Source organism: Hyperolius riggenbachi, chromosome 10 (genome assembly GCF_040937935.1).
Source record: "Hyperolius riggenbachi isolate aHypRig1 chromosome 10, aHypRig1.pri, whole genome shotgun sequence".
Taxonomy (NCBI): Eukaryota; Metazoa; Chordata; class Amphibia; order Anura; family Hyperoliidae; genus Hyperolius; species Hyperolius riggenbachi.
The window spans coordinates 85,914,017-85,936,112 of record NC_090655.1 but is presented as its reverse complement, the minus strand read 5'-3'; the positions used below and the strand labels follow the sequence as shown (position 1 = coordinate 85,936,112).

The window sequence follows — 22,096 nt, the reverse complement described above, 5'->3', positions numbered from 1 at the left end:
ACAGATTCTCTTTAACCTTCCTGGCGGTAAGCCCGAGCTGAGCTCGGGCTATGCCGCCGGAAGGCACCGCTCAGGCCCCGCTGGGCCGATTTGCATAATTTTTTTTTTGCTGCACGCAGCTAGCACTTTGCTAGCTGCGTGCAGTGCCCGATCGCCGCCGCTACCCGCCGATCCGCCGCTATCCGTCGCGCCGCAGCCGCCCCCCCACCAGACCCTGTGCGCTGCCTGGCCAATCAGTGCCAGGCAGCTCTATGGGGTGGATAGGAATCCCCTTTGACGTCACGACGTCGGTGACGTCATCCCGCCCCGTCGCCATGGCGACAGGGGAAGCCCTCCAGGAGATCCCGTTCTTTGAACGGGATCTCCTGATCGCCGATCGCCGGCGGCGATCGGAGGGGCTGGGGGATGCCGCTGAGCAGCGGCTATCATGTAGCGAGACTTTGTCTCGCTACATGAAAAAAAAAAAATTAAAAAAAAGATTTGCTGCCCCCTGGCGATTTTTTAGCAAACCGCCAGGAGGGTTAAAGGGGAACTGAAGAGAGAGGTATATGGAGGCTGTCATGTTTATTTCCTTTTAAGCAATACCAGTTGCCTGGCAGCCCTGCTGATCCTCTGCCTCTAATACTATTAGCCATAACCCCTGAACAAGCATGCAGCAGATTAGGTGTTTCAGTGGTTCAGACTTATAAGTCTGATCTGACAAGACTAGCTGCATGCTTGTTTCTGGTTTTAATCAGATGCTACTGCAGAGAAATAGACCAGCAGGGCTGCCAGGCAACTGGTATTGATTAAAAGGAAATAAACATGACAGCCTCCATATACCTCTCTCTTCAGTTCCCCTTTAAAGAACTTTTCTGCCCTCTGCAACTGAAAAAGTACCAAAAAGTAGGTGAAAAGCAAATTGTCAGAATTATTCTGAGCATTTTCTTGCTTGCTGGATGTTTAATAACTATTTTATTGACAAAAAGTGTGAAATTATCACCTAGGAGAAAATGTTTCTTGCATTTGGACCTCTATATCCTGACCTGACCAGGACATTAAAATACCCAGAAACGGCATTGGACCTTCTGTTTAAAACTACAAATAAAACTAGTTTGGAATTAGGAAGGAAAGTTACGCTTTAATTATTCTTTATCATTTATTTAGATGTTCGTTTCTCAGCTTCCCCTAGCAATAGCATGCAAAAAAAAAAAAAGCTGCCCGCCCGCCTACAACCCTCTCAATTTATTTTTCAGAGAACCTACAGCTCTAACCCAACATCCCCTCCCGAAGTTTTTTCCTCTCGCCGCCCTTCACTGCACGTTTCGCGCCGTCATCGCTGCCTCGAGCTGGTTGGCTGTTTTGAACGTCCACTGACTTGATGATTGGGCAAGCCCGACAGGCTTTGCGCGGCTGGTTTGAAATCGCATGAGTGTGGGAGTTGCAGAGCATTGGGAGAAGCTGTGCGCTCTGGTAAGGTCGGGCTGTACGGTGGCTCAGCGGGCCGGGGTGGGGGTCGCACAGGCTGGCTGGTAGGGCTGGGTAGTCCAGCGGCAGAGCTGTGGCTCGGGGGATCGGCGTGCTGCTGCTGGAGGCTCTTTCATGGGAGGTGTGGGGCATGCGAGGGAGACATGTTGTTTGATCAGTGTTGTGGTAACAGGAAGGCAGGATGTAGCTGGGCTCTGTAGTTACAGTCTAAAGTGAGCAGTCAGATCTCTTGAAGTCTGATCTGGAAAGTGTGTTTCTATGTAATCTGCATTCTCAATACATAGTTCATGTATTTCATGACTTATGCACTTTTAATACATGTAGGGGGAGGGGTACGTGACGTTTTGTCTACTCAGAGTATAGGAGGCCATACAATTTTGCATTGAGTGAAAGTGGCCATTATCTACCCAACTTGCTGAATGGTTGTTTATGATCATCTGGTGTGATTAGAAAATAACTTTTGGGGCCACTATCAACCAATCAGACTGATGGCACCAATCTAAAAAGAATGAATTAATGCTTGGGTTGGTTAGGACATTTTCTTGTTAGTGGCCCAGGATGATTGTTTCTGACCATCATATGAATGCATGATTGGTAGTGGCCACCTTTTTAGAGATGGACTGAGTGATCAACTACTATTTGAAAGTCATTGAGGCCCACACACTACAAGCAAAATCCTCTGATTCTCCTTCGCAATCAGATGATGTGCCTCCATGCTCCTTTGGTGATTTTGATAAAAATCATATGATTAGCTGATTCTTGTATGATTGACTGATCCATCCTGCTCAATTGAAGTTGATAAATTTGACATATTGGCTAACTTTCACAGATCAGGCAGAATGTAAAGGTAGCCATACACTGGTTGATTTTTTTCCCATCAGATTCGACCAACAGATCCCCTCTCTGATCGAATCTGATCAGAGCGGGATCGTATGGCTACCTTTTACTGCAAACAGATTGTGAATCGATTTTCAGCCTGAAACAGTTCAATCTGTGGTAGAGTGCCCTCTACTGTTTAAACTTCCTGCCGGGACAGGAAGTGAAGCCTGTTGGAGACGGAGCAGTGGAGACCAGAGGAGTCTCGCCGGCGGTGCAGGTAATGTATTGTGTCGGGCACTCGAACGCTGCTAGCGATGCGCTCCCTACCCGCGGGCGATCGATGGTAATTTCCCGCACAGAGGGGTCGATCTATTTTGGGACAAAATATATCGAGATTTAGCGTTAACTATTTGACAGCAGATTCGATCCCAGTGATCTAATCTGCTGTTGATCGGTGGGAAATCGGCCTAGTGTATGGCCAGCTTAACTTATGGATTCTCCCTTGGTTTGATAACATGATCAAACTGGTTGGTTGATTGTACAGTAAAATTGGTGGCCATAGAAAGGGGCACTAGTGAAAAATTGTAAAATGTTAAATATGTGCAAACCCATACAAATGAGAAGTACCCCCCCCCCCCAGAGTAAAATGAGCCATAAACTAATTTTCTCCTATGTTGCAGTCACTTACAGTAGGTAGTTGAAATCTGACAGAAGTGACAGGTTTTGGACTAGTCCATCTCTTTATAGGGGAGTCACAGGGATATATTTACTTTCAGAAGCACTTGGTGCATGGCAGTTGCTCTGTCCAACTGCCAAAAAACTGTGTAGGAAGCTGGCCAGCATTGTTTGAGGGCCCATTCACACTTGCTGATCGCAAAACGCTAGCGATTTTGCTAGCGTTTTGCTCTGGTGTTTGGTGATTAGTGCCAAAAAAAGCACCATTCACACCTGGTGAAATTTTAGCGATCGTTTTGCGCTTTTATAGCACAAAAACACGATTGCCGGGAAATTGCCTGAAAATGGTGCAGGCTACGTGTTTGCTTGTAGCGTTTTTGGGTGACTTTGTTTGTGGCGATTAGCGCAAATCGCCCAAATGAGAATGGGCCCATAGACTTTTATTACCCTAGCGCTTTGCAAAGCGCTAGCGTTTGAGCGTTTTTCCAAAATCGCTGTCAAAAGCTCAAGTGTGAATGGGCCCTCAATCCTTTTTCGGGAATATCTTTATAAGGAATAAAAGCCTTGCTGAGAATCTCCTATGAAGAGATGGATTAGTCCAAAACCTGTCACTTCTGTCAGATTTCTACTGCCTACTGTAAGTGACAGCATTATAGGAGAAAATTAACTTATGGCTCATTTTACTCTGGAAAAATGTACTTCTTATTTGTATGTTTGCACATAGTTTAAATTTTAGTTTTTCATTGTAGTGCTCCTTTAATGTTTAATAAAACATACATTGTTAGTCCCAAATTTTTTTTAATTTTTTTTGGCATGTACAGCTATTAATGTCATTCCAGGGTGTGTGTGTGTGTGAGCATGTGAGCCTTGCAATAGCATAATTAGTAAACTTCTGAAATAAAGGTGTAAGCCCTATAATGTATTTAATGGTTTTGGTTTGGCGTATGCAAATTTGGGTCTATTGTTTTTCAATGCGACTGTATGAAATGTAGCATTTACCAAGCTGTTCCTGGTAAGCTGAAGAGTTGATCAGCTGATATTTGTCAGCAAATTGAAAGAGCAGGTTTTCAAATATACAGCTATGTGCTGCTTGAAGATGGTCCAAACAAATGACATGGAGGTGGGATTTGACTGGTTCATTATCACACTGCATACATCTGCCTAATTCAGTGTCAACACAATGATTTGCATCTCATTAACAATTCTCACTTCCAGGGACAAAGCTATCAGCTGACAAATGCTGTCATGCCAGATTGCTTGTTGCTTTGGTTTTAAAGGATTTATAAGATGGGATAAGCCTACTGCCATCAGACTGACTGCTGAAAATGTCAGTACAATATTTTTGACTGTCAACTGTATGCACCTTTTAGACTTGGTGCCTCATTGATGTGGCTGTATTTCTCTATTTACTGATCCGTCTCTAAACTTTCAGTGGACTGTTGGCCTGTCATCTGCAGACTGAAGTTGAATGTCTGTGGGTAACTATAGTCAGAATCTAATATTTTTACAGAGCAGGCTTTTCTTGGTTATAGGGATCCAAACGCTGATTACGTTTTTATTTTGTTAATCTTTCCACAAGGGAGATTATAAGCTGGCACTGCTGCGCTCTGGTCGCTCTGTTGCCATCTGAACTGGTCGCTCTGTTGCCATCTTCACTTCACATTGGTTGCACCTACTGCAGTTTGTATTCCCCCCCCCCCCCCTCCCATCTTCTGGTATGTGGCGCAACTCCTGGAACATGCAAATTAGTCAGTGCAGCTAGCATGAAGATGGGGGGGGGGGGGCAGACCAGAAGAGCAGCACCCCCTAGGTAAGTAGTGGCGCTCCCAAATCTCCTGCCTTTTATGGGCAGGTTCATTTAAAAGTAGACTTTTTTTTTTTTTATTTGGTGCTCGGTTCCTTTTAAGTTTGTGCATGCCTCCCCCAACCCATGCTGAACAGTCTATTAAGTTAAATGTTAAAGTTCATGATGGCTTTCTGATTGGTCTGCGTGTTTTAAATGTAGCAGTTGTGCTTTTGTCCTTTGTAGCTGCTGAGGTGCTAGATGGGAAAGGAAATGGGATGTTTGTATAGTGAAATTGTGCTTAGATGGGAGTGCTAGAAAGCTTAGCACTGCAATGCATTTGTGTGTTTAAAATGTGCAGATGCAGTGGTGACATTTTCAGTGAATTTAATCCGTGTTAACCAGCTCTCAACAGTCCAGAGAATGCTTGTGCTGACTCATGTAACTGGCGCCAGACAATCCATGTAAGTTTGTCCTAGTGTGGTGAGGGAAGCCATTCTTACTGAAACATGGTGGCTTTTCCGCCCTGGGGTTTCGTCATATGAGCGCTGAAAGGATGTAATCATTCATTTAGTGATGGCTAACCCACCCAAGACTCTAGTACTTACTAAACCATGTGAAGTGTGAGACTTGGTGAGAGTACTGGTTAATGCACACCAGCTGTGGTCTATTTAAGTATGTATCTTGGGTTTGGATTTTTGTTGGTGTGTAGGTAAGAAATAAAGCATAAGGCCTGGAGCGCTTTTCTGAGAGCTTTTTGATTTGAAATGCCCTTGCTAATGTAAGGCTATGGGTGTGATCCCTAGCGCTTAGGGCTCTTTCACATTAGACACCACGTGCAGGAGCTGTTCTATTGCGCACTTTGAATAGCCTAGGGTGTGTTGTCGGGATGTAGCAGTAGTAACTAACCCGACGGGAAACCAATGGCTCCCAGCGGTTTAACACTCCCGGCTGCGTTGAACCGAAATGCGGCATCGGATGTGAAAGGTAAAATGAAAGCCACTTTTCCGCCCAATTATTATCCAAACTTGGTCTGTTGGGCATCTGAGCGTGTAGCAAGCGACGGATAACCGGTTTTGTGCGATCCGACAGGCAGTTCGAGTACACAAATGTCGGTTTGGATATCCTTCAGTTGGCTGCGTGAGTAAAAGTAGTTTGAACCAGGGCTGTGGATTTGGTTCAAAAATCATCTGATTCCTCAGTTTATGAAACCTCTGACTCCAGGTACCCAAAATTGCTGTAACTCCCAACTCCACAGCCCTGGTTTGAACAACTTGTACTTGTTTCGAATGCAGCCATATCGTGCAGTCTGACGTTTGCTTGCGTGCGCAATTTGCAAATCAGTTGCGTTGGTGCGTGGAAAATACAAGAAGTGGAATAGCGTGGTCGAGCACGTCGTCTGACTGTGTGCGGAAAAGTTGTACGTGGCTTAAAGAGCTCACGAGGATATTTTTCGATCAGAGGCAATGTTCTCTGCCCAATTACATGCCTCTGTGACCTTGTGGTGCTTTTGTCAGTCCCCCTGAGCTCTGCTGTGTGGACCCCGGGCCGGCAGCTGCAAACGGAGATGCAGCAAGAGACATGTTGGCTACAAGGGGCTGGAGTAAGCCCTGGGTAAGTGTATCAGCGGACAGCATTTTATGGCTGACAACTCCTTTATAGGGCAACTAACCTGAGAGATATGGAGGCTGTCATGCAAGTTGCCTGACATACTGCTGATCTTTCGTGCATAAGTAGTGTTTAAATCACACACCTGAAACAAGCATGCAGCATTTTTAGTCAAGCTTAAAGAGTAAGGGTACATACAGACATCAGACCATAGTCTTTGGAAACTGAAAGATCACAGACCAATCTTACCACCCTTCCTGTAGTATAAGAGCCATACTCTACACAGTCTTTTCTATGGAGCTGAACTCCACATCAGGAAAAAATCTTGGCAAGATGCTGCACACACAGATGCTGTACAGACACAAAAGATCTGTTCCTGCCAAAAATCCATTCCTGCAAATTGCAATGATAGTCTTTGAGATCTGCAGATCATCATACACACGATTTAACTGACATTCATCTGCAGATCTGAAAATCCATCCTGGTGGATCTGATCTGCAGATGCATGTCAGTTAAATCATGTGTGTATGATGATCTGCAGATCTCATAGACTATCATTGCAATTTGCAGGAATGGATTTTTGGCAGGAACAGATCTTTTGCAGATACTGATCTTTTGTGTCTGTACAGCATCTGTGTGTGCAGCATCTTGCCAAGATTTTTTCCTGATGTGGAGTTCAGCTCCATAGAAAAGACTGTGTAGAGTATGGCTCTTATACTACAGGAAGGGTGGTAAGATTGGTCTGTAATCTTTCATTTTCCAAAGACTATGGTCTGATGTCTGTATGTGGCCTAACTGTCAGGCTACAAAAGCTAATTTAAACCTCTATTCTCCTGTGTTAAACAGTTTAGAAGGAAGCCAAAAAGGCATAAGTGAAGATAAAAATCTTACATTTGATGTGTGCTTATCAGCAAAGCTGTTATTCCCAAGCAGACGCAAGCCGCATACCATACTGCAAAGCATTCTGGGGCTCTCCCCTCGGCTGCTAATGAGAAGTTACAGGGTCAAGTAACAATAGCATGTAACTCAGTCCAGCGCACAGCACTGATAAATCTCCTGGCAGAGTACACTGCAGGAGTCCGCTATTGTTCCTAGCCACATGGCTCATTAATATTCACTGCAAACTAGTGTTATTCAGTACAGCTTTTCTGTGATCAGGAAGCAGGCAGGACATGACGACACATTTGGCTTCATAGGAGACAGACAAACATGGAACCTGCCATAAGCTGTCAGGAGCATCATTCTCTGCAAATACTATATAAAACTTCTGTGAAATCCAAACGTGGACAGTGAAATGCATATGTAATGTAAGTACAGCCTATATTTAGCTACTGATATATGTGTTTATTTTTTCTGAGACCTTATACCTAACAGCTCCTCTTTAAAGGACAACTGAAGTGAGAAAACTATGGAGGCTGCCATTTTATGTCCTTTTAATCCTTACCAGTTGCCTGGCAGCCCTACCGATCTATTTGGCTGCAGTAGTGTCTGAATAATGCCAGAAACAAGCATGCAGCTAATCTTAATAATGTCAAACACCTGATCTGTGTATACTTGTTCAGCGATTATGGCTAAAAGTATTAGAGGAAGGGGATCGGCAAGACAGCCATACAAATATGCTTTTTTTTTTGTGTGGAAATAAATATGGCAGCCTCCCTATCCCCCAGGTCAGCTGTCATAATAAACATGCTTGTCATACTTTCCTCTACTCGTCAATCTCACTCCTTTCCTGAGTCCTGTTTGTCCACGATGATCAATGGAATGCTCATGTTCATTTTCCCCTTGGTGAGATCGCCGTCGGTTGTCATGACAGCTGGCAATCTCACTATTGGGTTACAGCGCCACCTGGAGGATGTAGGGTAAACGACCGCACTTGGTCCCAGGGTAGTGAGTGCTGGGCTGCTGCAGAACTCCCTACCGTCTTTCCCCGAATATAAGACAGTCTTATATTCTTTTTGGGGAGAAAATTAGTGCTAGGGCTTATTTTCGGAGGTGGGAGGGGCTAGACGCTGTGTATGGGGAGGCTCTTACCGTACCTCCCTTGTGGCTGCGTCCCCCTCCGTTCCTAGTAATTCCTCCGGTGGCGGCGGCATTGTAATCTGTGAGGGCGCCTTTTGACCATCACGCAGTACGCTAGGTCGGGCTCTGCGCTGGCGCTCTGTACCCTGTCGTCATGTGCGCCCGGCTGATGCATCCCAGGCGCACATTGATTCAATGTGCGCCTGGGACGCATCAGCCGGGCGCACATGACAGGAAGAGCGCCAGCGCAGAGCCCGAACTAGCGTACTGTGTGAGGATCAAAGGGCGTCCTCACAGATTAATTACAATGGCACCGGAGGAATTACTAGGAACGGAGGGGGGCGCAGCCACAAGGAAGCTACAGTAAGAGACCACACATCGCCCCATACATAACGCGTCCCCCCCAGCTAGGTCTTAATTTCGGAGTAGGGCTTATATTTCAAGCACGGTTGAAACATAAGGTAGGCCTTACTTTCGGGGTAGGTCTAACTTTAGGGGAAACACGGTAGTAGCATGAAACTTTTTTTATTCCCCACCCCCCAAGTGGGTTAATGGAACGTTTTTTTGTTTTTTATAAGAATTCATTATTCAATCTAACATGCATTTTATTCTTTGTTTCAGAAGTAAACAAATTTAGACATGGATGAATATGCAAAGATTGAAAAAATTGGCGAGGGTAAGTTTGTAATTTGTACTCCATTCCTAGTTGCTGTACCAAAATATGTGATTCTGGCATGGGTGGCTTTTAAGCTGCATATATAGACAATTCTCAGACAGATCTGTCAGTTGTGAGTGTTTTGACTGACAATCCTGCATGCTCACCTTGGCTGAACCACTCTTATGAAAAGGGGGGGGGGGGGGGGGTAGCAGGAGGACACTGGGAAGGTAGCTTTACTTTTGTCGATACTCAATATCCCGCTGATTGAATCTGCTAGAAATCGATGCCATGATTCCCTAACAAGCGATTTCTGTCTGATGGATGATTTTACTTGTTCGGCAGCGGGTCGGCAATGTGGTGCTTGATTTAAGGCAGCATTGGAGCTAATTTCACCTGTCTGCTGGCGCTTGCTTCCTCCTGTGTCCCTTTTTCTACTGCTGGGGTTTCTCCTTGTCTCTTCACTCCGGGGGAGCTGTCATGTGTCAAACACGAGGCCTCTAATGGTTCAGTAAGGCGCCACGGTGCTCTGTTGGCTTAATATGGTAACACACAGCTTCCTGAGAATGAAGAGACAGACCTGGGAGAAAGCAATGGTGGGATAGAAGCTCCACCGCCCCTTAATCTGCATGGCTGGGGGGTGGAGTTGACGGGGAGACCTGGGGACCCAGAAGGCAATGTGCACAGATTCTCAATTTCATGCTGAAATCTAGTGAAAATCTGTGTGGAGGGATTCCATCAGACGATCTATCTGATGGCCACATCAACCAGTGTATTAAGAAACGAAGGCCTGAGTCAGTTCTGATTTCCAATGTCATGTTCAGCTCAGACGTTAGGGATGCCTTTAGAGACTCTTAGCCCTGTGTAGATAAACCCCCCCCCCTTCCTTTCCTCCGCAGTCTATCTAAACCAACCTAAAATCTACCTCCTTCAGCAGCCTCTTCCGGGTTGCCGGAGTTGGGCAATACTGCGCTGGCTGGGTTGCCTGCTCTACTGGCCAAGAGCACTCTGCGTATGTGCTCCCATCTGGTATCCTTTTCAAGGGAACCTGAAGTTCTGTGGAGTCGGTATAAAAATACTCTGACTCCTTAGTTTATGAAACCTCCGAATCCAGGTACCCAAAATTGCGCCGACTTCACAGCCCTGCTGCATTCTCTAATGTACCATGCCTCTTCTCTGCCTTTTAATACTGTCACTGTCCCAGAATGAGCATACAAATAAGATGCGGTGACTCTGGTCTGACTCCACTGGCTACATGCTTGTAAAGTAAAGCATGACCTCTGGGCAATTGTTTGTAAGGGAGTAAAGATGTCCGCCTCCTTATACTTCTCATTTCAGGTTCCCTTTTTTAAAAGAAATCTAGAATGAGGACTGGAATCACATGTGCAGCCAGAGAAGACAGGCTTGAGCTTCCTACTTATATTGTCTCAGCAAAGAGCTGCTGTGCAAGTAATCCTATGGGATTACCCTCACTGCAGCGATTACCAATAGCAAATGTGCTGCGTGCTGCATGTAGCATTCTCCCAGCAATTGAGTTTTGCGATTCTTCTTATTTAGTGAATGAGATTCGTGACACAATTGCTGTAAAAAGTAATGCAAAACAGGGCCTGAGCCCAGTAATGCAGTTGTCTGATTTTTAACACTTCAAGATGCTCGAAGTGGACACAACTGCATTAGTGGGCTCAGGCCCTATGTAGATGCTGCAGGTGACATGGGGGATGAAGATCATTCAGCCTTGTGTTTTCAGGAATACGCAGTCCCACCACCATTTTAAAGGGGCACTAAATTAAAAATTTGTGCAAACATATACAAATAAGTACGTTTTCCCATAGTAAAAGGAGCCATACATTTTCTCCTATGTTGCTGTCACTTACAGTAGGTAGTAATCTGAAAGAAGCAACAAGTTTTGGACTAGTCCATCTCTTCATAGGGGATTCTCAGGGATTTATATATTTTTAAAAGCACTTAGTGAATGGCAGTTGCTCTGTCCAACTGCCAAAAAATTGCAGGGAAGCTGGCCAGCATCATTGTTTAAATCCTTTTTAGGGAATATCTTTATAAAGAATAAAGACCCATGCTGAGAATCTCCTATGAAGAGATTGACAGAAGCGACAGACAGGTTTTGGACAAGTCTGATTTCTACTACCTATTGTAATACAGTGTTCTCCCCAGAATTTTTTTCCAGCTGGGTGGCATGAAAAAGTAGCCGGGTGGGTCAAGATGAAAATGCAGGGCAACTCTGCTTACAGCATAGGAGGAGGTGAGCAGATGACAGCCGGGTGGTCACCAAATCTAGCCGGGTGGAGCACCCGGCTAAAAGAGCCTGGGGAAAACACTGTAATAGACAGCAACATAGAAGAAAAGTAATTCATGGCTCATTTTACTCTGGAAAAAATTTACTTTGTTTGCACTTGAAATGTGTTTTTTTTTTTTTTTTTTTTTTTTTTTTACTAAGCCCATTGTGCTTCTTCCAGGCACTTATGGGGTTGTATATAAGGGACGGCACAAAGCAACAGGTCAGATTGTTGCTATGAAAAAGATCCGGCTAGAAAATGAAGAGGAAGGTGTTCCAAGCACAGCTATCAGAGAAATCTCACTACTTAAGGAATTACAGCACCCCAACATTGTGTGGTAAGCATCTGCATTCTGATTGGAAGATTGTTTACTGTCTGATCGCCAGTAATTCATTGATTTGTGAGGTTCAAGTTCTCCAGGCACCAGCAGCTCAGGCTTTCTGTATATCCACATAGGTAATGAGAACTTCCACTGCTTTATAGACATGGCTTGTTCCTTGGTTTTCTCTAAATCACTGTCCTTTCCCTCACGCAAGCAGTTAGAATAGGCATACTCTGGATCAGCTTTGGGCTTCCTAGTAGGAAGCCACTCGACTTGGTGATTAAAATGAGGCTTAATTGCCTCAGGTGTGCGGCTGGGAGAGACATTCATCTGCAGATCAGATCCACCAGGATGGATTTTCAGATCTGCAGATGAATGTCAGTTAAATCATGTGTGTATGATGAACGTATGTGTCAGCCATTTAATACGCAACCTATGGGATGTGTTCCACCACTCACTACCGCAGTTAAACCCCCCCATCCTGCAGGCACAGGTGAATTAATTAGCCTTAATTAGAATTCAGACTTCGCTTACTGTAGTACTTGAAAGCCCATCCCTGCACTCTACTAAACCACCCAACTGCTGCCAACTTTCCTTTCTCCCTTACGGAAGGCTCACACTTAATACTATGGACCACTTTTTTGTGTGTGGTAATATCAGTTTGAATGCATGTCACTATCAGTTAGCTAGCTGCAGCTGGCTATGGGAATTGCACACAGTGTTTCCCCCTGACCCTCCCCTCCATACATGTGACTACATTTTATATATGTAAATAAGCCCAATTAACATTGGCCATCACATCTGGTGCGCTTCTGCATGTGGCAAGTGCTTGTTTCTTTTAATGATAACTTTGCATTTAAAATTACATAGTACTGTATGCTTTGGTATTTATTTTTTTGTTTCTCCCCTTAGTCTTTTAGATGTTCTTATGCAAGATTCTCGACTATATCTTATCTTTGAATTTCTCTCCATGGATTTGAAGAAGTACTTGGACTCCATCCCTAGTGGTCAGTACTTGGATGCAATGCTTGTAAAGGTATCTAACAGTTTCATTAATTGGTACTCTATGCTTTTGTGTATGATGCTAGTGCTTTGTATCTTATGTGTGCACTTGTTTCCCCAACAGAGCTATGTATATCAGATTCTACAAGGCATCGTGTTTTGCCATGCCAGAAGAGTTTTGCACAGAGACTTGAAACCTCAGAATCTGTTAATAGACAGCAAAGGTGTCATAAAGTTGGCTGATTTCGGGCTGGCCCGAGCATTTGGAATTCCTGTTAGAATTTATACACACGAGGTATGACAGACTTGTGAACACGTGTATTTGTTTTACCATTCTTAAAGTGTTGTTCCATGTGCTAAGCCTGCCTTCACCTTTTTATTATCTAGATCGGAAGCCTTGAACAAATAAGTCTCTGTAGAACAATCCAGACATTCTAGCTATCACTAGCTGCACATCCTTGTTTCAGGTCTGATCTGCTAGGTAGTGCAGCATGGTAGAGGCCTGTGTGATAAGTGGCCACTAGCACTCTCTCCTTACACTACTGGAGTCCCAGATTTGACCTTCAGAGGATTGCACATTGTGTTCTTTATGGGTTTCTTTTAGGGCATTTTTGTTCTACAACCAGAAAAATAAGTTTCATTTGACCAGTCTTTTTGTACAGCTCTTGTTGTAAAGGTCGCCACACACCACACAATTATCTTTTCTATTCAAGAATTGCAATCAATCTTTCTAACCATTTAAAAAATCTGACCAATGTAACACACGTTCAAATTTCCCCCCCCCCCCCAATCATGAAGAAAAAATTAACTCAAAATTTCTTGGGTCTGTTCTTTCTAGTAATTGAAGATCTACCACACACCATACAATTAAGCTAAAAATTAGAAAAATCAAACACTCACGATCATTTATCGAATAAAAATGGGAAATTGGATTTCTCAAAGGAAAAAAGCTGCTTTGATTTTTCAAGACAACCGATCGTAATTATCAAATTGGTGTAAAAATGGATCTTTTTAATTGTATGGTGTGACCACCTGGATCCTTTTTACACTATCAGTTGCTCTGGTCTAACTGAAGACAACTGGTTTTCAAAGTAATGTCCATGGTTTCCTATGGCTCAAGTCTCACACTACGCATTTTTAACTGAAAGCTTTTTCACAATGCACTGATATGGAACTCCTCAGTTTTTCAGCATACTGTATAGTGTAAAAGAGGCCTAACAATCTGTTAATGAAGTTTAGGAGCCGTGCTGTATTATAAGTGGCAGCTCTGTCATGCCTTTCAATAGGTATGTTACTGAGCTTTCACTCTCCTCCAGGGAACAGTAAGGGGTAAGTGATGCAGAGGGATAATTGTGATGTCCTTAAAGAGACAATGAAGCGAAAATATATTTGTATGTGTAGTACAGCTAAGAAATCAAGCATTAGGAGCAGAGAAAAGTCTAATTTGTTTGCAGTACAGGAAGAGTTAAAATTCAGTTACCTATGCAAATTGCCATTGAGCTCTGCAGAGAGCTCTGTTCTGAAGGCTGTTATCTTAAAGTGAACCTCCAGACTAAAAATTGACTCAGCAGCACTGGAAAGGCCTGGTGTTTCTTTAACTGTTTCACAGCATCAGAACTTTTTTTCTCTTATACAAGCCTCATTTTTAGCTGCACAGAAAACTGCCCGGGCATTTTTTCCCCTAATGCTGTGCAAAGCATGATTGGATTTCTGATGTTCTCGTTCTGCTGTTTTGGTGCAAATTTTTTTTTTTTTTTTTTTACATTTTGAATCTGACATTTGAAGCCCAGCACGTGCAGCTGGGAGGGGTGATCAGAACACAGGACAGTTGTAACTGTCTCCTGCTCCCTGTCACCTCCTTTCAACTAAAGATGGCTGCCCCATGACAAAGATGGCAGCCCCCATGAATCACAAACATTTGCCTGTTCTTTTAAAACAGGGTGGGTAAGAGATTATATTACCTATCTATTCTAATTAACATAATGTAACTTAATGACAGTATGTTTGTTTAGGCTGAAGTTCCCCTTTTAGGGCCCATTCACACTTAGAACCGCAGAACGCCGGCGATTACCGCCGGCGTTCTGCGGGAGTGATTTTCCCGCGATTAGCGCGGAAAAATCACTGGACACTGCGGCGGTTTTGGAGCGATCGCGATTAGCGTGCTATGCACGCTAATCACGATCGCAAATCGCGGAACGCTCGTCGCCGGCAAACCGCTGCATGCAACGCGGTTGCGGTTATCGCTAACCGCAACCGCGGCAGTGAGAACACGGCCACTGGCTACAATGTGTAGCGGTTCTTGCAGAACCGCTAGCGGTTTGCCGCGAGCGGGAATCGTGCGATTCCCGCTCAGGTGTGAATGGGCCCTAACTGTATTTTTTTTTTTTCTTTTGCAGAGAACAGTTCAGGACAGGTCAAAAGTTCACTGCCTGTTATGTAAAAAAACATTTAGAATGCTTAGTGTGTAAACTGCAAATATTAGAGAATGATGCAATTTTATTAAAAAAAACTGTTTAACTGAATTTTTTTTTTTTTTTTTTTTTTTTTTTTTTTTGCTGCTAATGTTCTAGTAATTATCCATACTACACAAACAATTCATTATATCCTTTTTTTTTCGCTTCAGTGTCTCTTTTTAAAGGGAACCTAAACTGAGAAGGATATGGATTTTTCCTTTTTAAGATCATACCAGTTGCCTGACTCTCCTGCTGATCCTGTGTCTCTAATACTTTTAGCCACAGCCCCTCAACAAGCATGCAGATCAGGTGCTCTGACTGAAGTCAGACTGGATTAGCTGCATGCCTGTTTCAGGTGTATGATTCAGCCACTACTGCACCCAAAGAAATCATCAGGACTCTGTTAAGGTTCCCTTTAATCACCTAGTCTCCACTAGGATGAATGTGTTTTACCCTTTGCTGTGAAGTGGCTGATCCTGAACCACTGGAGTCTGCTGGGTGAACTGCTTGCATCGATGGTCTGTACCTAGCTTTAGTATATCTTTGCAAATAGTTGGGATTTCAGTAATCTTGTCATGAAGGACACCCAAAATATTACTAGGAAGCATAAATCTCATTTACTGTAGAAGTGTTTACATAAAGTAACATATTTTCTTCTTCCCTCTTAGGTTGTGACGTTATGGTACAGAGCGCCAGAAGTCCTGTTGGGCTCTGTACGCTATTCTACACCAGTCGATGTATGGAGCATAGGTACTATATTTGCAGAAATTGCAACAAAGAAGCCCCTCTTCCATGGCGATTCAGAGATTGACCAACTCTTCAGAATATTCCGGTATGCATTTTGTCTTGCTGTTGTCATACTGTCCAGGGTTTGCTAAGGTTCTCCAGGAGTGGAAAACTTGTAATCCAACAAGCCTAACCTGAACAGCTACATTGCCAACTTTTTAACAGCTCTAGATTTGGTCTGATAAGACCTGGTAAGGGTTTCAAAACCCTTGATACCAAATAGATGACCCTACCCCTCTAATTCTGGGGCAGATTTTGTAAGCAGATTTGAGATTCTTCACTATTGGCTGGCCCTGAAAAAAACCTTAGCGTATGGTACATTTGTATCTGCATTTGTGTTGACCTCATTCAATTTATAAGTTGGATGACTTGTATGTTAACTTTCATGTTGCCAGTCTTTAAAAAAAAAAAAAAAAATTGGTAATAAGTTTAGCAATTGGTGGCTGCAGAGTGGCTCCTCCAGGATTGCAGATTAGCGTCAAGTCTTGGAGGTGGAGATTAGCGGGGATCGCTCGCATCTGCGCTGAGTTGTGGAGCTCTGTAAACAGCCTGCCGGCTGTGATCGGAGCTGGCAGGCTGTAACTTTTTTTTTTTTTATAAATTAATATAAAAAGCCATAATTTACTTGTACAGCACTGTGATCTAGACTTGGCTGTCCCCTTGAGTGGCTCACAATTGGATCTCCCTCATAGGCTGATGCCTATGAGAGGTAATCAGAGGACTGGAAGGGGGGGGGGGGAGGGGAGAGAATGATAAATCCATAATGTAATATTGCAACAGCAATCAGGTGCCACCAATAAAGCTCTAGTGGCAAGATTAATTTGTGTCAGTGATGGGAATTCCGGCTCTTCTCAGAGAATCGGCTCTTCTGAATCTGCTCCCATTAAAGAGCCGGCTCTTATGGCTCTGAATCGGCTCTTCATTAAATATCACTAGACACCACTCAGAATCGGAGTAAAAGCCCCGCCCCGTCTCCATGACAACTCCAGACTGCTTCTCTGACTGGGGCAATCCCTCCTGCTACTGCTCTGCTCCGCCCCATACACTCCTACAAGCTGCAAGAGGACTACATCTCCCAGCATGCCTCAGCGCCCTTTATTACACAGCAAATCAGAGCTGTGTGGGGCGGCTGAGGCATCGGCTCTTTCGAAACTGAGAACCAGCTCTTGTCGTTCGCAGCAAAGAGCCGGCTCGTTCGCGAATGACCTATCACTAATTTGTGTGGGAAGCAGGAAGCCTGTGGTCATCAAGCAGTTAAAGAGAATCTGAAGTGAAGACACACTTATAAGATAATGAATTGTATGTATAGTACAGATAAAAAAATAGAACATTAGCACAGATATGAGTCTAAAATTGTTTCCAGTACAGGAAGATTTTAAAAACTTATCTATGCAAAATAGTTTCTCTGACCTCTCCAACCAAGCTTTGGTTTTTTTTTTTTTTTTTTTTTTTTTTTACCCTGGAGCACTTACAGTATAATTCAAAGAAACAGATTTAGATAAGATTTTACTGCAGGGGAGTTGAAGAGGTCATACGCTCTGCTTGTGGTATAGTTTACATTTTTTTTCTTTGCTACTAATGTTCTGTTATCAGTACTACATATACAAATCCTTACATCGTAACTTTTTTCACTTCAGTGTCGCATTAAGAGGCTGTTTCTCATCTTAATTTAAAACTGTAGTTGTAAACTTGTAGACTGGGTGCACCAGGACTGTATGACTTGTGTGCGAAGTACAACAGTCTACAAAGGGGTGCAGTGCTTGCAATGCAGCCCTAGGTTTAGGTGGAAGTGGCCAAACGCCACTATTAGTTTAATCCCATACTTGGCTTTGTGTAACTTTGGGCCCATTAGACCCTTGCCTCGGCAAATTTACCTACAGCCTGTTTATAACATTACAAGCAAGGCACTGTGCTAGCACTACATTTTGCAAAAAAAAGTGCTGTCTGCTTTCTGCTGTATGTTAGTTGTGGAACACATTAGGAATCGCTGCAGTACTTTAAAATCGCTGCATCGCTGTGTAATGATTCCTAGTGTAATTGTGACCTCCATTCCCTGATGATTGGAAGAGCTTGACAGCGCTTCCTATTAGCAATTTGAGGGTTTCGTGTTTCTGGGTTTTTTTTTTTTGTTTGTTTGTTTTTTTTCCCCACCTCCCCAGGTCAGGCTATGTGTGCAGGAGGATTTCTCAGGCCCTGCTGGGCCGATTTTTTTTTTTTTTTTTTTTTTTTTGTATACGCAGCTAACACTTTGGCTAGCTGCGTGTACTTCCCGAGGTTAAAATGCAATTGCTTATTAGCAAAGAATTTGGGAATCTTAGGCAATCCAAAGCACTGCCCAAGCTGTCCTAGTTGGTCCCAGCCCTTGAACTGCAGTGAAAATAACATAATGGAAAAAAGTTTAATTTTACAATAATTATGTATAAATGATTGTCAGTGTTTTTTCCCCATTGTAAAATCTTTCCTCCCCTGATTTACATTCTGACATTTATCACATAGTAACAGCTTTTTTTACAGGCAGGTGATGTCACTCTGAGGAAGATGTTTTTTTCTTGTTTTTTTTTTGTTGTTGTTGTTGTTGGAAACCACTGGCGCACCGAAGGGGGTATTCCGGGTGTCTGGAACACCCCCCCCCCCGCAACTAGGATATGTGTGTGGCGCTGCGGGGGCCTCGGTTGCTGCTGGCGGCGGGTGTGTAAGGCAGAGCTGCGGGGGAGAGAAGACTTTACACTTACGGTGCCTGGATCCTGCGCGGCTTCAATGTCCTTCCTGTCCCGGCGTCTGTCGCTATGGTAACAGCGCCCCCTGTGACGTACCACATGTCATCACAGGGGGAGCTCTTACCGATGCGGCGGGACAAGCAGAAGATAGAAAGCTGCGTGCAGGATGAAGGCAGGTAAGTGGAAACTCCTCTCTCCCTGCTTCAAACCCCCCGCCTACCTATCTAACCTATACTGGGGCATATATCGATCTAAGCTATACTGAGGGGCATATACTATCTAATCTATACTGGGGGGGGGGACATATACCTATCTAACCTATACTGGGGGGGGGACATATACCTATCTAACCTATACTGGGGGGGACATATACCTATCTAACCTATACTGGGGGGGACATATACCTATCTAACCTATACTGGGGGGACATATACCTATCTAACTATACTGGGGGGGACATATACCTATCTAACCTATACTGGGGGGGACATATACCTATCTAACCTATACTGGGGGGGACATATACCTATCTAACCTATACTGGGGGGGACATATACCTATCTAACCTATACTGGGGGGGGACATATACCTATCTAACCTATACTGGGGGGGACATATACCTATCTAACCTATACTGGGGGGGACATATACCTATCTAACCTATACTGGGGGGGGGCATATACCTATCTAACCTATACTGGGGGGGGGCATATACCTATCTAACCTATACTGGGGGGGGCATATACCTATCTAACCTATACTGGGGGGGGACATATACCTATCTAAACTATACTGGGGGGGGGGGGGGACATATACCTATCTAAACTATACTGGGGGGGGGGGGACATATACCTATCTAAACTATACTGGGGGGGGGGGGGGACATATACCTATCTAAACTATACTGGGGGGGGGGGGGGACATATACCTATCTAAACTATACTGGGGGGGGGGGGGACATATACCTATCTAAACTATACTGGGGGGGGGGGGGGGGACATATACCTATCTAAACTATACTGGGGGGGGGGGGACGGGGACATATACCTATCTAAACTATACTGGGGGGGGGGGGGGGGACATATACCTATCTAAACTATACTGGGGGGGGGGGGGGGGACATATACCTATCTAAACTATACTGGGGGGGGGGGGGACGGGGACATATACCTATCTAAACTATACTGGGGGGGGGACGGGGACATATACCTATCTAAACTATACTGGGGGGGGGGGACGGGGACATATACCTATCTAAACTATACTGGGGGGGGGGGGGACGGACATATACCTATCTAAACTATACTGGGGGGGGGGGACGGACATATACCTATCTAAACTATACTGGGGGGGGGACATATACCTATCTAAACTATACTGGGGGGGGACGGACATATACCTATCTAACCTATACTGGGGGCAACTATATGGGCTACCTATACTCGGCTGGCTACCTATACTGTGGGCACCTATACCTGTCTCCACATTTGGGGCACATTTTACGCCCTCGCCCTGGGTGCAATTTAGCCTAGAAACTGCTAGTATTTGGCTCCACGCCCACATGCCGCTTTCAGGAATGCGCCCCCCCTTGAAAATCCTGGATTTGCCCCTGGAAAACTGCTCTTATTTCCCAACTTGCAAGAAAGCTCAGTGTGCGCTGACATCACACTGTGGGAGGGTTTCACCACAATATCAACCATACAGAGCCCCCTGATTTATTTTGAGAAAAGGAAAAGATTTCTCATAGAAAAGGGGTATCGGCTACTGATTGGGATGACGTTCAATCCTTGGTTATGGATTCTCTTTAAGGGTGCTTTCCCACTGGGACACATTCCCTTCTATTTCCACTGCTGCATCTGTGCCACAATTTCCGAAAGGTGGAATTGACGCGCTTGATATGATCGGAGTAGCTCGGGATTTGGAAGATCAACAGTTCTTAGAATAAGTGGGATTTTAACAATGTTCAAATATCTGTAACAGTAATTCTTGTGTAATGTGTACATAAGAAACTAATGGAGTTTCCCCACAGAGCCTTGGGTACACCCAACAATGAAGTGTGGCCAGAAGTGGAATCCCTACAAGATTATAAGAACACCTTTCCAAAATGGAAGGGAGGGAACCTGTGTGCAAATGTAAAGAACATCGACAAGGATGGCATCGACTTGCTTTCTGTAAGTAGAGAATGGCGGTTTTAGGGTATGCCCCTATATACCTTGGAAAAGGCTAGACTCATTGTTCTTGGATGCCTCATCCCAATTTATGGGTCTCATTACCTTTATGTGAGTTTCCAGTTTTGTTGGAAGAACTGAAGAAAATACAAATTTCATGATTTCTTGGGACAGCTCCTAAACACGTGTAGAGATGTAATGAACCTCTTTCATGAGGAAAAAATAATCTATACTGTCGACTGTATTGCACAGACTTGACTGCTTCCCATTTTCCTTTATCTCTATGTACTGTCTCACTGTTAGCTGGCTAGTATTAGTATCACTATCTGCAGCAGTTTGGTCAGTCATTGCCATTTTAGCAGCATACACATCCCCCAGCATCACTAGGATCTGACTGATCAGTTTCTGCATTGACATTCCTTGTTCAGGGAAGACGGAAGGGATGCAATAAACGTTACCTGTTCAAGTTGGTAGTCAAACTGGCAAGTGGAATGTCTAAGGTTTAGTTCAGTTTGAAAGGGAAAACATGCAGTGCATATTTTTCAGATTGTTGACAACGCTAAAATTGGACAGTAAATGGATCCTGTGCTGTCTACACTGAAACTTAATGTTAATGGATCGAAGTGCAAAGTTCTTACCTGCAGCATTTTTCTGCAATTGCCAGGGCACGGATATAACAAGACTCTAGGTTGGTCTACTGCACATGCACACTGTCTTCTTTCCCACTGCTGGCACTTTTTGCTCTGGGTTACTGCAGGGGAGAAGCTGGTAGAAACAGATCAGAGCCTGGCAGAAGCATGGGGCTCCCTACTGGACTTGCATCAAACTATTGGTTCTTTCCTCAGGGAGGATTCCTATTCTGTTGCATACCAATGGAAAGCCCCATACTTCTGCTGGTCTCGCATCTGTTAAACCAGCTTTTCCCTTTGCAGTGAATGGTGGCGATGCATGAAATCACAGGTAAAGTGAACATTAGCGTTGCATGTGGTGCAAACATAAGACGGACCGCAGCTTTACTACACCAGTGTGCATCTGCTGCAGTGTGACTAAGCCTAAACCCACATGCCACTGTATCCAGCCAGCTTAATAAAAGGCCTATAGCAGTAGCAGCCTGAATGCTGTTGTCCGCCCTCCCCCACTGCTTGGCACCTTGAATTTGATGGGTACTTGAGAGGAAATGTTGTGAAGAAAAGATTGCAGTTTCACTTTGCTTGAGGTAGGGATAGTCCAAAATGCTGATAATTCTGAACAGAGGCTCCTCCCATGCCTCCCTCCCTTCTTGACCTGATGAACCTATTCGACATGCTTGAGTAGGGCCCAGTGCACAC

General features: G+C 44.2%; 1 protein-coding gene across 5 annotated transcripts in view; it reads left to right on the top strand.

Moving 5' to 3' along the window:
• Window positions 1-22,096, top strand: part of CDK1 (cyclin dependent kinase 1) — a 43,024-nt gene that overhangs the window by 17,821 nt on the left and 3,107 nt on the right. Inside the window, exons 1-7 of one of the 5 annotated variants that reach the window (XM_068258488.1) lie at window positions 1,344-1,452; window positions 8,993-9,047; window positions 11,501-11,657; window positions 12,555-12,678; window positions 12,769-12,939; window positions 15,766-15,929; window positions 20,630-20,771. In XM_068258488.1, the coding sequence (XP_068114589.1) occupies window positions 9,011-9,047; window positions 11,501-11,657; window positions 12,555-12,678; window positions 12,769-12,939; window positions 15,766-15,929; window positions 20,630-20,771 (795 nt within the window). In that variant the 5' untranslated portion in view covers window positions 1,344-1,452; window positions 8,993-9,010. Of the gene's footprint in view, window positions 1-1,343; window positions 1,453-1,537; window positions 1,589-1,709; window positions 2,564-3,575; window positions 3,599-8,992; window positions 9,048-11,500; window positions 11,658-12,554; window positions 12,679-12,768; window positions 12,940-15,765; window positions 15,930-20,629; window positions 20,772-22,096 lie in introns of those variants that run through there. The other 4 variants (XM_068258491.1, XM_068258489.1, XM_068258492.1 and 1 more) reach the window with 4 other exon arrangements.